At 34.8% G+C, this 14,637-nt stretch overlaps 1 protein-coding gene across 1 annotated transcript; it reads left to right on the plus strand.

Moving 5' to 3' along the window:
* Nucleotides 1–311: 311 nt before the first annotated feature.
* LOC110038819 (3-oxoacyl-[acyl-carrier-protein] synthase I, chloroplastic-like) lies at nucleotides 312–1,559 on the plus strand (the record flags this gene model as incomplete). Its single annotated transcript, XM_020743728.1, is given in 5 exon segments — nucleotides 312–485; nucleotides 587–700; nucleotides 887–988; nucleotides 1,066–1,132; nucleotides 1,263–1,559. Coding segments are annotated over 5 exon segments (525 nt in total), but the record flags the coding sequence as incomplete, so codon positions are not given.
* Nucleotides 1,560–14,637: the final 13,078 nt, after the last annotated feature.

The following is a 14,637-nucleotide window of genomic DNA, read 5'->3' on the forward strand; positions in this document are numbered from 1 at the left end:
AGCATACTTATTATACTATTGACACCTCAATCAGGATTGCACAAACACATTGCAATCCTATAACTACTATTGATTCACTAGAAGATTTTTCCGTTACAAAAGTCATTTATTGCATATTGTAGAATTTTTAAATTATTCCCTTAATATATCTAGAATCCTCTTAAAACTTTCTTCATTAAATGAGTCTCTAAAATTTTCCAAAATTTCTTCTAAATTATGGGCTTAATTAAAGCCCAATTTAAATCAAATTTAATTTCCAACAGTTGCATCATAAAGACAAAATATTTTAACATGTTATCTGAATCCCTAAGGTCATGGAAAGCTTGGAACATGCAATGAAAAGGGACGCAGTTATAATTGCTGAGTACCTTGGAGGATCTATAAACTGTGATGCACATCGCATGACTGAACCTCGATCCGACGGGCTTGGATTTGCTTCCTGCATCGAAAAAAGCTTAGAGGATGCCGGAGTTTCCGCTGAAGAGGTGCAGCAAAATGTTCATAATACATATAAAATTAGACCCAATAATTAGCTTAAAATGATACTGATCAGACTGGCCATATATTGTCTTAAAAAAATGAACAGGTAAATTATATCAATGCTCATGCAGCATCCACCGTCGCCGGAGATTTAGCCGAGGTTCGTGCCATTAAGAAAGTTTTCAGGAGCATATCCGAGATTAAAATGAACGCGACAAAGGTAAGCAAATTTTGTATCGGGACACCTACGTAAATTTGCGTCAGGTGTCCAATAACAGTGCCACATGACAACCCTGTTATTGGACACTTGATTTGCATCAGTTGTTCTGATAAAATAATTTCTCTCAGCCAACACAGTATATTTTTTTGAGGATTATTCAAAGCATATACTTTAATGTCTGATTAGTCTATGATTGGGCATTGCCTTGGAGCTTCTGGGGGCTTAGAAGCTATCGCTACCATCAAAGCCATTAGCACGGGCTGGCTGCATCCTACTCTTAACCAAGATGTATCATCTTTCTTCGCTCTCAAGTTTTCTACTCCAATTTAATTTTAAATTCACGAGATGTTTTTCATGTAATGCAGAATTTGGAGCCTGAGGTGACAATTGACACTGTTGCTAAAGTGAAGAAGCGTCATGAAGTACACGTTGGTATGTTTTAAATTAACAAAAATGTTTTTTTTTTTAATTTTTTTATTTATTAAGTTATTGATATGAGAATTTTGGTTCTTTTAAGTTTATCTTGACTGAGCCAGCTTCTGGGGTGTCTTTTATTGTACAGCTATTTCGAATTCATTTGGCATTGGGGGCCATAATTCAGTGGTTGTTTTTGGTCCCTTCAGCCATTGAGAGAAGGCGTTGCTGAGTTGCACTTTTATTTTCTTCTATTGAATTAACAATGGCAAGGCTTCATCAAATTATTATGAGTGGACTTTATAAATTAACATATGTGTGTAAATCAAACTCATGGCAAGTTCAGTTCTGTAGATAACAGCTTGTAGGAATTTGAAGGCTCATTGAAGCATACTGTTATTTTTCCATATGCTAAAGCTAAATATTACATGAACCACGTTTCATATGAGGGATAATTGAACTTACCCAATTATATGTTTGGTAGTAATGATTTGAACAAGTAGCCTAGAATCGTTTTACAGACTTTAGAAGTTTATATACAACACAAAAGGTAGACTACTCGTGTAGTTTGGACAACTTTAAATGATTGTAGGAATGAAAAAGTTTATTCTCGATATCTTATGACGTGTTTAATGTTTTCATAAATTTTTTTTAATTTATGTTATTTTTTTTAAGGAAAAATCAGTATTTTAAATGAAAAAACGAATCAGTATTTAGTGCTTAAGCTTGTGCATTTATATGTCTAGCAATAAAAATTTTGAACAACATATTTAATTATTTATAAATGACAATATAGATTGTTTCATATAAATAAAATTTGGGTTATTCCTGGAATTCATCTAACAACATTATTCAAACTGGGTTGACTTATTATGAGACAGAGGTCATTTAAAGTGATGCGGGCTCCTAAAATTAACAACTGCTTCCAGAACAACTCTAGCAATAGAAATTTTGAACAACATATTTAATCATTTATAAATGACAATATAAATTGTTTCATATAAATAAAATTTGGGTTATTCTTGGAATTCATCTAACAACATTATTTAAACTGGGTTGACTTGTTATGAGACAGAGGTCATTTAAAGTGATGTGGGCTCCTAAAATTAACAACTGCTTCCAGAACAACTCTTTGCATTTTTATTTATTCATTTTTTTTTGTTGAGAGAGTTTAAAAGGGTCAAATAGGAACAAAATGTTTCAAAAGATAAATTGAATTGTAAATAAGACATTACCTAGAGATTTCACTCTCATTTTGTGAGGACTTTTTGATGCGGGGTTCGAGATTTCTCATAGACGCAAGCCACTATGGTTAATTACCCCTCCCTATAATAAGAGAGCATTTTCGATTAAAGCTAGTCATTAAGAATTAAAAATTGAACATATAGTAGTAGTGAACTTGGGATTTAAGTTCTAGAATTCATCATTTGAAGCTTAGATTTGATGGTGGGTTGGGGGGAGGGGGATTGAAGACGAAACCCAATCAAGATCCCATTGTTCCGTCATCTCGGGTCGTTGTATTCATTGATTTACTTTGTCAGAGGAGGTAGTCGATCCAATATAGCAGAAGAATTCTTTTCAGCAGTTATGGGTTGCAATGAGGTTTTCCATAGGCACAAACCCTTCAAGTTAATTACCCCTCCTAGTAACGAGAGAGCACTTTCAATTTATGTTAGTCATTAAGAATAAAAAAATTGTACATCTAGTAATAACGAGCTTAGCATTTACGTTGAAGAATTCATCACTTGAAGCTTAAAGCAGATAAGTGGGGAATGATGATGAAACCAGATCAACATCCCATGGTTCTGTTATCCCGGGTTGTCGTGGTCTCTGATCTACTTAGTTAGCGGAGGTATTTGACTTAACTTGACAGAAGAATCCTTGTTAGCAGCTATGAGTTGCGTCGTCCAAGGTTTTCTTATAGATTTGGGTTGGATATTTATCAAATTGGATAAATTTAAGTCAACCTTAGCTAATAAAATGTTTTATGTTAATCAATTGTACCCTTATGATTCATAATTCAAAAGGTAGAAAGTCGTTGGGAAATATACAAGCTACAATCGTGTCCGTAACATAATGGTGTGATTTGACAACAACCACTAGGTCATACGGCTCTTATCGTAACTGCTATTTTGTTGCGTCATTTAGCAGTAGATCCTCACGGATAGAGGGATGTGACTCAGGACACATCCTTATTAACAAGTAATTACTTTATTTGTATATATATATATATATATATTGATATATTTAATATGAAATTCACACTTTATGAGCTGAAATCAATCAAAAGTTTGTCACCCTTAACAAACTATTGTGGAGGACGGATGAATTCTTGTTTTAAGTCTTATAAGTGATTAATTTTAACTTGAGTTTTAGTTGATTATTTTGTAAATCTTAATTTATGAGATTGACCCCTCTAGTCGAAATCTTATATCAACAAAACCATCATCAAGAAATCGAACATTTAAAGTTTTTATATTTGAAGAGTTCAGTTAATTTTTTTCAGTTTAGACTTTTAGGATATGAGTCTTATTGACTTTTGTCCTTAAGAGAAAGAGGATTAGACTTTGTGATTTGGACTTGTGAATTATTATCTATAAGATTTGGATGTTTATTTCGAAATTGCTAGACTTATCAACTCCAGTCCGTGCCAAGAGAATGATCAGACTTGTGGTGGGACTCACAACCCTTCCCTATATAGATAAGGTGGTCTGATTAGCCCGCACAATATTCTCGAGACTAATTTTTTATTATTCAATATATTAGTTAGAGCACATACAGGCTTTTGAAAATATGTGTAATTGATTAATTTATATAGATACCTTAATGTATACATAGTTTAAAAGTGTCTCAAGTGATACTCATCTTAAGTCTTATAGGTGGACTGACATTTCAAGGTATTGCATTTAGCTTAGGAGATAACTACGAGACTTTTATAAATTTTGAAATCATTTGGCGCTTACAGTATTTGCACAAGTATATGATTTCAGGTTTTAAAAAAGGTCTGCTTTCCACTTACTAATAAGTGTATTGTGACTCCGATGTCGATTAATTTTAAATTTTAAGAAAATTCCATATTTGAATTATTTTTTTGCCTCCTAAGAGCCTAAATTAAAAAAAAAAAAAATTAGTTCTGAATTGATTTTCAAGCCACAAGAGCTTAAGTCTGAAAAGCTTAATTCTTGAAATATTTTCAGATATACGAGCTTAAGTTTTAAAATAAAAATCTTAATATTTTAAGCCTTGAAAGTTTATATTTTAATAGTCCAGAATTTTAAAATTTTTAAAATCCTAAGAGTTTAGATATTCAAAAGCTCAGGTCCTTGGTATTTTGATTTTTAAAACCCTATGAGCCTAAAATTTTAAAAGCTCAAGTTTGTAGGTCATTTAAAATTTAAATGAGTGATGTTTTAGGTTTTTTTTTAAAGCTCAAAATTTCATATTATTTAAAGTGATTATAAGTCCAAATCAAACAGTCTCCCAACGTCAACCCACGTTTGGGGGCACGGAAAAATGTCAGTCTTCCCAACTGTCTTAAGAGACCAGCTAATCAGTGTCATGAGACAAGCAATTGTTGGGAAGCAAAAAAAAAAAAAAAAGTTAACTAAAAATCTTAAAACTTGAAACGGGCAACGGGTCTTCATTATACATGCACAAAAAGTTAGATTACAAGTCAATATTTACCAAACGTTACTTTACTTTCCCCGAACGATGCTCATTTCCCGCGGACGGGCACTCGTTTCTCTCACCAATGAGTGTTCTAAAATCCCCATTTTAAAATATTTTTCCAAATGATTCACCTTTTTCCATAATGATACTTAATTTCCCCACGAAAAAAATGACTAACTGATTTTGTGAATGGAAGAAAGAAATAACAAAAAAAAAAAAAAATGACTAACTGGTTTTGTGAATGGAAGAAAGAAATAACAAACAGAAGAAAAATGAAAAAGGGACATACGATTTCGTTGCATGGGCTTTGATTCGGTGAAGACGAATGGTTTTGGTTGCAGAAACAGAGCACGAGTGACGGAATGACTAACTGCAGGACTGTGTTCCGCCTCTTTGTTTATTTCCTTCAACAGAGTTTGATAGGGGCAGAAAAATAGATCATTAATTACCTTTTTTTTTTTCTCTTTTTTTTTTTATTTGATGGTGAACAAGTGGTGGCTACAGACTTTCAAAACAGGATTGAATCAGGATTTTAATACTGACTCAAAAACAGACTTAAAAAAAAAGATGAAATAAAGTAACACAGACGTTTGATTAGAACTATTAATTATTTGTATGATAGCTACAGAATAATATAAAAAAATTGTTTAATAAAAAAAAAACAACATTATCATGTATTTTTTTAAAATTTGAGCGTCTTTTCGTTCGATCATTTTATTTCTGAGATGGAACAATCACATAATATCTTTTTTTTTAAGATTTTAATACTGACAAAAAAAATTTTATAAATAATTGTTTATGTAAGATATTTTTTTTTTGTAAAATAAGAATTGCTGGAGTTTAGCTGTGTTGGATGATCATAAAGACTCCCTGCATTGAATTGCTCTCTCTAAAATAAAAAAAAAAATCAATATAGAATATTTTATTGGCCTTTTAAAATTCTTTAAATTTTTTATGGGTATTTGCAATCATGTCACATTTTTATAATTATTAAATACTTATCTGGAGCCGTTACTTATTGATCCTTTCAAGATGTTGGAAATTGAATTTTTATTCGGTACGTGTACCACATGAACTCCTATATGCGGTACTAAATCAAAAATGGCCACGTGGAATCCAGCCCCACTGATATTATTAATGTTAAAAACTCTAATTTTTTACGTCCGACACGACCCGATACTCCTTTTTCCCGAAAATTTAATACATAAGGTCATTTTTCGATTTCCCCCCACTTTAGTTTTGCACTTTAGGGTTTGGAGCTGCCGAAAAGGATTGCTCTGCCGACGAAGAGAACGACAACCACTTCCAGATCTGTGCGAGTTTAGCCTCGTTGAGAATATTTTCGACGAAGTCAACGAGAAGGGCATCCAGATCTGAGGTATATCAGAGGTTTAATAAGTTTTATTTTTTGATGATTTTATGGATACTTCTGGCATTTGTCTGGGTTTATCGGAGGTTTAATAAGTTGATTTAATAGTATTACTTTAGTTTATTGTCTAAGGTATAGATCTGACATATTACTACTTGTGTTTAGCAATTTGTTTATGTGGGTTTATCGGAGTTTACTTTAATGGTTTTCATTTTATTCAAAGTTGTTGTCGTTGTAACTGTTTATGTTATACTTGCATTTAGGTCGGTGTAATGGTTTATAGTGTAACCGCGGTATTATCTTGGCAGTATTCTAGTGTTATTTTTGTTAATAAGGAATGTTGGTGTTATTGTGGGGTTATTGTGATATTATTATGATTTTATTGTTGTGTTATTGTACTGTTGAAGAGACTTTTTTTGCTGCGGCTATATGGTTTTATTATTGTGTGATTATGGTGTTATTGTCTTTGCTGTTGGTGTTATTGTGGGGTAATGATTTATATGGTTACCGCGGTATTATCGCTGTAATATTCTCGTGTTATTTTTTTTAACGAGGGATGTTGGTGTTATTGTGGGGATATTGTGGTATTGTTATGGTTTTATTGTTGTGCTATTGTACTATTGAAGAGAGTTTTATTGCTGCGACTATATGATTTTATTATCGTGTGATTATGATGTTATTGTGGGGTAATGATTTATAGTGTTACCACGGTATTATCTTTGCAGTATTCTCGTGTTATTTTTTTTTAGCAAGGGATGTTGGTATTATTATAGAGTTATTGTGGTATTATTATGGTTTTATTATTGTGCTCTTGTACTGTTGAAGAGAGTTTTATTGTTGCGGCTTTATGGTTTTATTATCATGTGATTATGGTGTTATTGTCTTTGCTGTTTTAGGGCCCGTTTGGGGTAGCTTATAAGGGTGCGACGGCATTTTGAAAACGCCGCCTTTTCGTTTGAATATGGCGTTGGCCCCAAATTATTCGTGTCGCGGCATTATCTTATCGTTTTTTTCTTCGTATCCTGGCAAGCTGGATATTACCCGAGTCCCGCGTATCAGTTCTGCGATTATGAAACAATTCCAGCGCTGCCCTCAGATCTCGCTCACCCTCCTTGAAGAATAGCCCTCCCGATCTCTCGCTCGGCTCGTAGATCTCCCTCCCGATCCCTTGCTTGGCTCGCGGAAAGGAGTATCACAAATCTCCTTGGCATTCCTCCGCTCCTTCGCAGGGAGAATCGCAGATCCCTTGCCTCGCCTCCTCGCAGATCTCCCTCGCTTGCCTTTCTAGAAGAATCGATCTCCTCCGCTCCTTTGCTCCCTCAGTTCGCCCTTCCAGGATCGACGCAAGGTATACCTGATATCCCTCTCCTTCCATTTGGATTTTCCTTTCTGATTCATTTCCCCTACGATCCTTGAAGTTCGTCTTCTTTGATTCGTTTCCCCTGCTTGTCGTAGAAGTAAAGTAGGTGTGAGTTTAGATACATAAGAATTGTGTGCAACTAATGTAAATTTCTTGTGCATTATGCGTGCATTGTAGCTTATAAATAGGATATGTGGAGAATGGTTCTGAGGGTATATTTGCAACAAGGAGTAATTGGATTTGAAAAATGGTGAAGTTAGTCGAATGGTGAAGTCAGTTGATTTGAAATTCATTTTTCTTCTAGTTATACTCATTTTCTTGAAGTTAAAATTATGTTCTCTCTACAAGCAAAGAAATGAGTAATTAAATTAATGTTCTCTCTACAATCTCTACAAGCAAAAAAAATGAGCCGAATGAAATCAATCTTCACCATCCTTTTTCCGGCGATGATTATTTCTTTATTTCATGTTTCCAGAGCTACTGATCCTAATTTATTTTCTTATATTTCCCATTGTATGTTATCTTTTGAATTGATCTGTGATGATTTCTGAGTTCTATATTATATACTTTTGTTCTAATTTCAGTTATGTTCCAACAACTTAACCAAACAGGGGCAAAATGGTCATTTATTCAACAATAGCTCCCAGCAAGCTGTTTTGAATAAGCTGCCTTAAACAGCAAGCCAGCTTATTCTGATAATCTGCAGATTATCAGAATAATCTGCTTATCAGCAGATTATAAATAATCAATAGCTGCCCCAAACAGAGCCTTAGTAGACACACTTATTTTACTATTATCTTATTTGTATTTCTATAAATTAAATCATTGAATGTAGGAAAGGAAGAAGATGGGCGAACAAGCCAAGTACTATTCTTTGAACCATTTAACACAAAGTTGTGAGCAATGTAATATTCATTTTAGTTGATGGAGAGTTTCCTGATTTCTCGGAGGCAATGAGATGGAGTTATTTTGTGATTCATATAATCTTGATTGATAAGCAGTTGAAAAATCATTCGCATCAATAATCAAAGGTTGATTGAGAGGAAGTTTTAGGTGGTTCGCACATCTAAAGTTGATTGAGTTATATAATCTGATGTCAACGCTGAAGATGTGATTTGTATCAAGTAAGTCGTAATGGGTTTGCTAAATTGTGAAAATAGAATAAAATGTAATTGTAAGTTTTGATGTTCTGGATTTCTTAAGTCTGATGTGAATGATGTTTTGTCAGGTGAACCAGTTGGAACACCAGTCACATGAGACTTAAGAAGTGCAGAACAACATAACTTGCAATAGCATTTTATTCTGTTTCCACATTTTAGCTAACCCATTACCTGAATTACTTAATACAAATCACATCATAACCATTGTCATAAGATTATATAACTCGATCAATTTTAGATGTGTAAATAGCCTGAAACTTCCTCTCAATCAACCTTTGACCATAGATGGGAATGATTTTTCGACTGCTTAACAAACAAAGTTGGAGCTGAATCTACATGCCAACGACCTGGCCTCCCTTTTGCCGCATACTATGTATTAAACGGTGGTTATTGTTATATGTATCGTTATGCTTGTTCGAGTTGTTGTAATATTTTGGTATTATTAGTGAATTATTCGAGTATTATTTATCTATTATTCGTTATGTAATATATTATTTTATTGCGGAGTGATTGGCGTACTATTAACTTATCTATTTATTAACATCGAGGTGATGTATTATTATGGTTGTATTATGGTATTATTCGAGTCTTATTATGGTGGTATTAATGTTATTAGCTCCGCGATAAATTTTTTTTGTAGCCTGCAGTATTATTGTGGTTTTATTGTTGCTTTATTATATTTTAATTTAGTGGAGTATCAGTATGGTTGTATTATTGTAACATTTGAGGGTTCCTTGAAATTTTAATATTTTTATATCATGTGGGACCCGATTATACTCCTGCTTGATACTTCCCAAATTAATTGAAAGAACAGAATACAAAACGTCTATCGAAAAAGAACTCCAGGGAAAAACCGATAGGCGCACCATCTCTTTTGTCATTCGCCATTTGTTTAGGGTTTTGAGTCTTTGTTCGCCGGCCGAAGTACATTTCTCAGTTCACCGCTAGAGTTCAGCTGATCAAGATGGAAGCCAAGCCTTCTGAGATGGAAATCGAAGAAAACCCTATGACAGTGGAAGCTGAAGAGCGATTGACAATTGAAACCGAAGATGAGCCTTCAAGAATGCAATCCAAGAAAAAAACCAGTGATCGTAAGAAGAAGGTTACTGAAGAGGGTTTCACAAGGCAATATTTTTTTTCTTTGTTGTTTTTTCTTCTTCTAAATGCAGTTCTTCTTTGAAATGCATTTCTAAATAATACCGTGATAAAATGCAGTTATTTTAAATAGTGATTATTAGGGTTTCTTGGTTGTTTTTTCTTCTTACAATACTATGGTTCTTCAAGGTAATAGTGATTATTATGATGATAAACTGCTGTTCTTTTAAATAAAATGCAGTTCTTTTAATAAAAATGTTGTTTTTGTATACAAAACTTGACTTATACTAAATAATAAAGTCAAATAAAACCCTAATAATGCCATAAAGTCAAACAAAACCTTAAGAATCCCATAAAGTCAAATAATACCGTAAACAATAACCATAATAATTTCGTAATAATATCGTGGTTTTACATTAATAACATCACCGAAATATAACCACAATATTACCGTAAAAGTACCATAGTACTACATAAATAATACCATCAAAATATTACCACAATAATACCGTAATAACATAATAATACAACCACACCAGAATAACATCTGATATTTGTTGCATTGTCTTATTTTTTTATAGGGTTGTGAACCCACGTTCAATGAGCTGTATATGCCGACCATCTGTGGTTAGATATGTGCTGGATAAGGTGCGGCATTCAATATCCGAGGATACCAGAAATGAGCTCAAAGCAATGAATGTTTTACAGTTCTTCGACCTCCCTCCATATCCGCAAGAGAATGTCTTGACACTTCAGATCTTGCAATGTTGGCAGCAAGATAAAATGGTTTTCAAAATTAGAGGGAATGAGTTGCGGTTGTTGCCCGATGAAGTTGTCCTAATTGGCATGCCAAACAAAGATGCAGTGCCAAAGTGGAGTAAATGTTCGTCTTGTGGCGTGGATGCCCGACAGATGAGGAACAATATTTTGGACTTCGTAAGAGGGGGGTCTTCTACCCCTTTTGCTAAATTGTTTATAAAATTTTTGTTATCTAATCTATGTTTTTGCTTGAGTAATTTTAGTGTACCCGAAGGACTTAACAACTTTGGGGAGAACATAGAGACTTTTGCCTCATTTAATTGGTCGACTGCGCTCTGTGATTTTCTTATAGAGCAAATCAATGCAGTGGCCATCAAATTATTGAGGAACAAGCCGATTGGATACATAAATGGGTTTCTTTATTTGCTTACGATCAGCATATTGTAGAACCTGAACATCGTTAATGTTTATTAATTATCTTTTGTGCTCAATATTATGTATCTTTTATGTAGCTCTGGTTTTTTGAGCATACATCTGTGGTAACGCCTGCCAATGCTGATGCCAGACCGAGGATGTTGAGATGGCCAACAACTGTTAGCTTGAACTCTTCGAAAATAGATGTGTCCTTTAAAAGGCTGGCCAGTGAACAAACCAGTCATTTACAATGTTGTTGAATAACTTATTTTTAGAATAGTAATTAAGGTTTTTTTTTCCTGAAATGTCTTGCAGGTCAATGATAAATTCTTGGACCTACAAGAGGAGGAATAAAATTTTCTTGCCAGTCCAGATGAGGGACTTCCTGATGTTTCTGAAATTCCTCAGCCTGAGATTAGATCAGAACCTTCCGTAGCATTTGATATGGGGCCCGTTGAAGAGTGTCCCAGTACCAATTTTCAATGTAATGAATAATAACCTCAAAGTACTAATTGATCTTATCAAAGAACAAGAGAAATGGTTCAGGGATTTTCGAGGGACTCTTAATACAGGAGTTTCGGGTCTGCAAGACCAGATGTTGAAACTACAGAATAAAATTGAAAAACATAAAACTGACAATGCTGATATTGACATAGTAGTAGAAGAAGCATATGCCCAGTCCCTCTCATCTCCTGTTGTAATCCCACATACTGACGAGGAATTTTCTCATCCCCCCTCCCCTCCTGTTGTAGTCACACATGCTGAAGAACAATCTGCTCAGCCCCCCTCCCCTTCTGTATCTGCTGGAATCCCACATGCTGATGAGCAATCTACCCAGCCCCTCTCTACTTCTGTTATAACCCCTCATGTTGATGAGGAATCTTCCCAGCCCCCCTCTGCTCCTGTTAGAATACCATACGTTGTTGAGGAACCTGCCCAGCCCCCCACCCAGTTGATTTTGAACTTATTGCATAGGGTGAAGGGTCGACGCAGTCGTAGGAAGAAGGTTGTGAGCTCCCCTTTCACACCCTTTGAATATAAGCGAAAGAAAACATCAGAGGTTGTTGAAAAGATTTTATCTATCGATGAAATAAAGACTGATGACGACACTACTGGCTCTCTAGAAAAAAACACATGTACAAATTTCAGAGATTGTAGAGAAAATACTTGGTATTGCCACCTCAGATCAACCAATTGCTGTTACTGATGCCACCCCAGAACTGCCTGATATTGCTGCCATCTCTCCAATAATTGAAACATCTTTGCAGTTAGTAGTATATGTACCTCCAGTACATGTACCGATACCACCTGTAGTGGACGTATCTGAAACATCGATATTTCTAACCTAATTTGGATTAATTTCTTATATGTAGTTTATTTCATTTGATTTTATTGATTGCTTTGTTTATGTGTAGTCCTCACTGACCGAGAGACACGTAGATTTTCCGGGGCGAGCATTGATATCTGTGGAAATGTAAACAATAATTGATCAGTGCTTGTCACAATACCCTGTAAAGTAAGTTGCATTCAATTGGTCGTTTCATCACAAGTGTTTATTAATGAAACTATATAGGTATTATTTTTACCATTCAGGAATGACTTTATTGTCCACCTAAGAGATAGTTCAATCTATATTGATCAGGGTATGATGGATGATGTCTTGTGCAATGGATGGATTGGGAATGACCAGATGGATGCATTAGCCGTCATTCTTCATGGGAGGAAGACCCAAACTCCAACATCATTCTGACGATACCTATACGTTTCCTCTTTATACTATGTATACAAATAAAATAATGTTTGTCATAAGATTTTTTATGCAGTCGATGATTATATTTTAAAGTGTGTCAATTCAAGCTAGCATATCGAAAAATGGAAGGTACTGACAACTTAAGGTTTGTGCACCAACCACATTACGAAGGAATGAAAGATGCTGAGATTATCTTGTTTCCCATTGTTGAAAACCAACATTGGATACTGTTGATTGCTGACTTGAAGGATAAGAAATGGAGAATATATGATTCATTACCTAACAAAATGCAAAGGCAGTATGCGAGCGCATTGTAAGTCATAAACTTCATAATATGTCAATATCATATTAATTTTGTCATTCAATAACATATGTGCCACCCACCTTTCGTAGATAACAATATTTGCAGTGGATGCTAGACTATGTTTTGGCAAGAGGAAACCTGGATCATGGGGGCTGATAATGGTTAAGGGCGTACCAACTCAAAGTAACAACATTAACTGTGGCATATTTGTCTGCAAATACATTGAAAAACTTGTTGATGCCAACCCAATAGATTAGAGCAAGGAGCTGCGGTGGCAGGATGAAATGACAAGATTTCGGGCTGAATTGGCATATCAAATCTGCATTTGGATCTCCTCTATTAAAAAAGTTTGAACTGATGTGTGAACTTTATTGTCATAAATTTATTTCCAATCAAACATTCATATGAAATCTGCATTTGGATCTCCTCCATAAAAACTGTTGCATATTTGGTTGTATTTAATCTTTTGCAGGTTTGGTTGTATAGATTTATCATTATATTGTGATTTTACCTCTGTAGTATTCATATTGTTGTAATATATTGTGGTTTTACCTCTGCAGCATTCATATTATTTTTATTTAATGGAGTATCAGTATGGTTGTATTTTGGTTTCTTCACGGTCGTGTTAAGGTTCTTCACGGTCGTCTTTCGTGTTAAGGTTTTATTGGAGTATGCAGCGGTGGTTGTACTAAAGTATTTTTATGGTGTAATTCAGGTTTTATTCTTATGCCGCGTTTCACGAGCGCTGGTTTTATTCTGGTTTCTTCGCGGTCGAGTTCAGGTTTTATTCATTTAATGCGTTTTACGAGCGTTGGTTTTATTGGAATATATCGCGGTGGTTGTACTTAGGTATTTTTACAGTGTTGTTTCGGTTTTATTCTTTTGTCGTGTTTCACGAGCGCTGGTTTTATTGGAATATGCCACCAAAGATTCCAATGAAACCAAGCGGATCGACAGAAATAAATTTGTCTTACGGAAACCGCGGTGGTTGTACTTATGTATTTTGACGGTGTTGTTCCGATTTTATTCTTATGCCTTGTTTCACGAGCACTGGTTTTATTGAAATATACCGTCAAAGATTCCAATGAAACCATGCTGATCGGCAGAAATAAATTACGAAAACCGCGCTGGTTGTACTTAAGTATTTTTACAGTGTTGTTCTGGTTTTATTCTTATGCCGTGTTTCACGAGCACTGGTTTTATTGGAATATGCCGCCAAAGATTCCAATGAAACCAGGCGGATCGGCAGAAATAAACCCGTCTTACGGAAATCGTGGTGGTTGTACTTAGGTATTTTTATGGTGTTGTCTGGTTTTATTCTTATGCCGTGTTTCACGAGCGCTGGTTTTATTGAAATATGCTGCCAAAGATTCCAATGAAATCAGACAGATCGGCAGAAAAAAAACCTGTCTTACGGAAACCGTGGTAGTTGTACTTAGGTATTTTTACGGTGTTGTTCCGGTTTTATTCTTATGCCTTGTTTCACGAGCGCTGGTTTTATTGGAATATGCCGCCAAAGATTTCAATGAAACCAGACAGATCGACAGAAATAGACCTGTCTTACGGAAACCACGCTGGTTGTACTTAGGTATTTTTACGATGTTGTTCCGATTTTATTCTTATGCCTTGTTTCACGAGCGCTG

The sequence above is a fragment of the Phalaenopsis equestris genome, unplaced genomic scaffold, assembly GCF_001263595.1.
Source record: "Phalaenopsis equestris unplaced genomic scaffold, ASM126359v1 Scaffold234031, whole genome shotgun sequence".
NCBI lineage: Eukaryota > Viridiplantae > Streptophyta > Magnoliopsida > Asparagales > Orchidaceae > Phalaenopsis > Phalaenopsis equestris.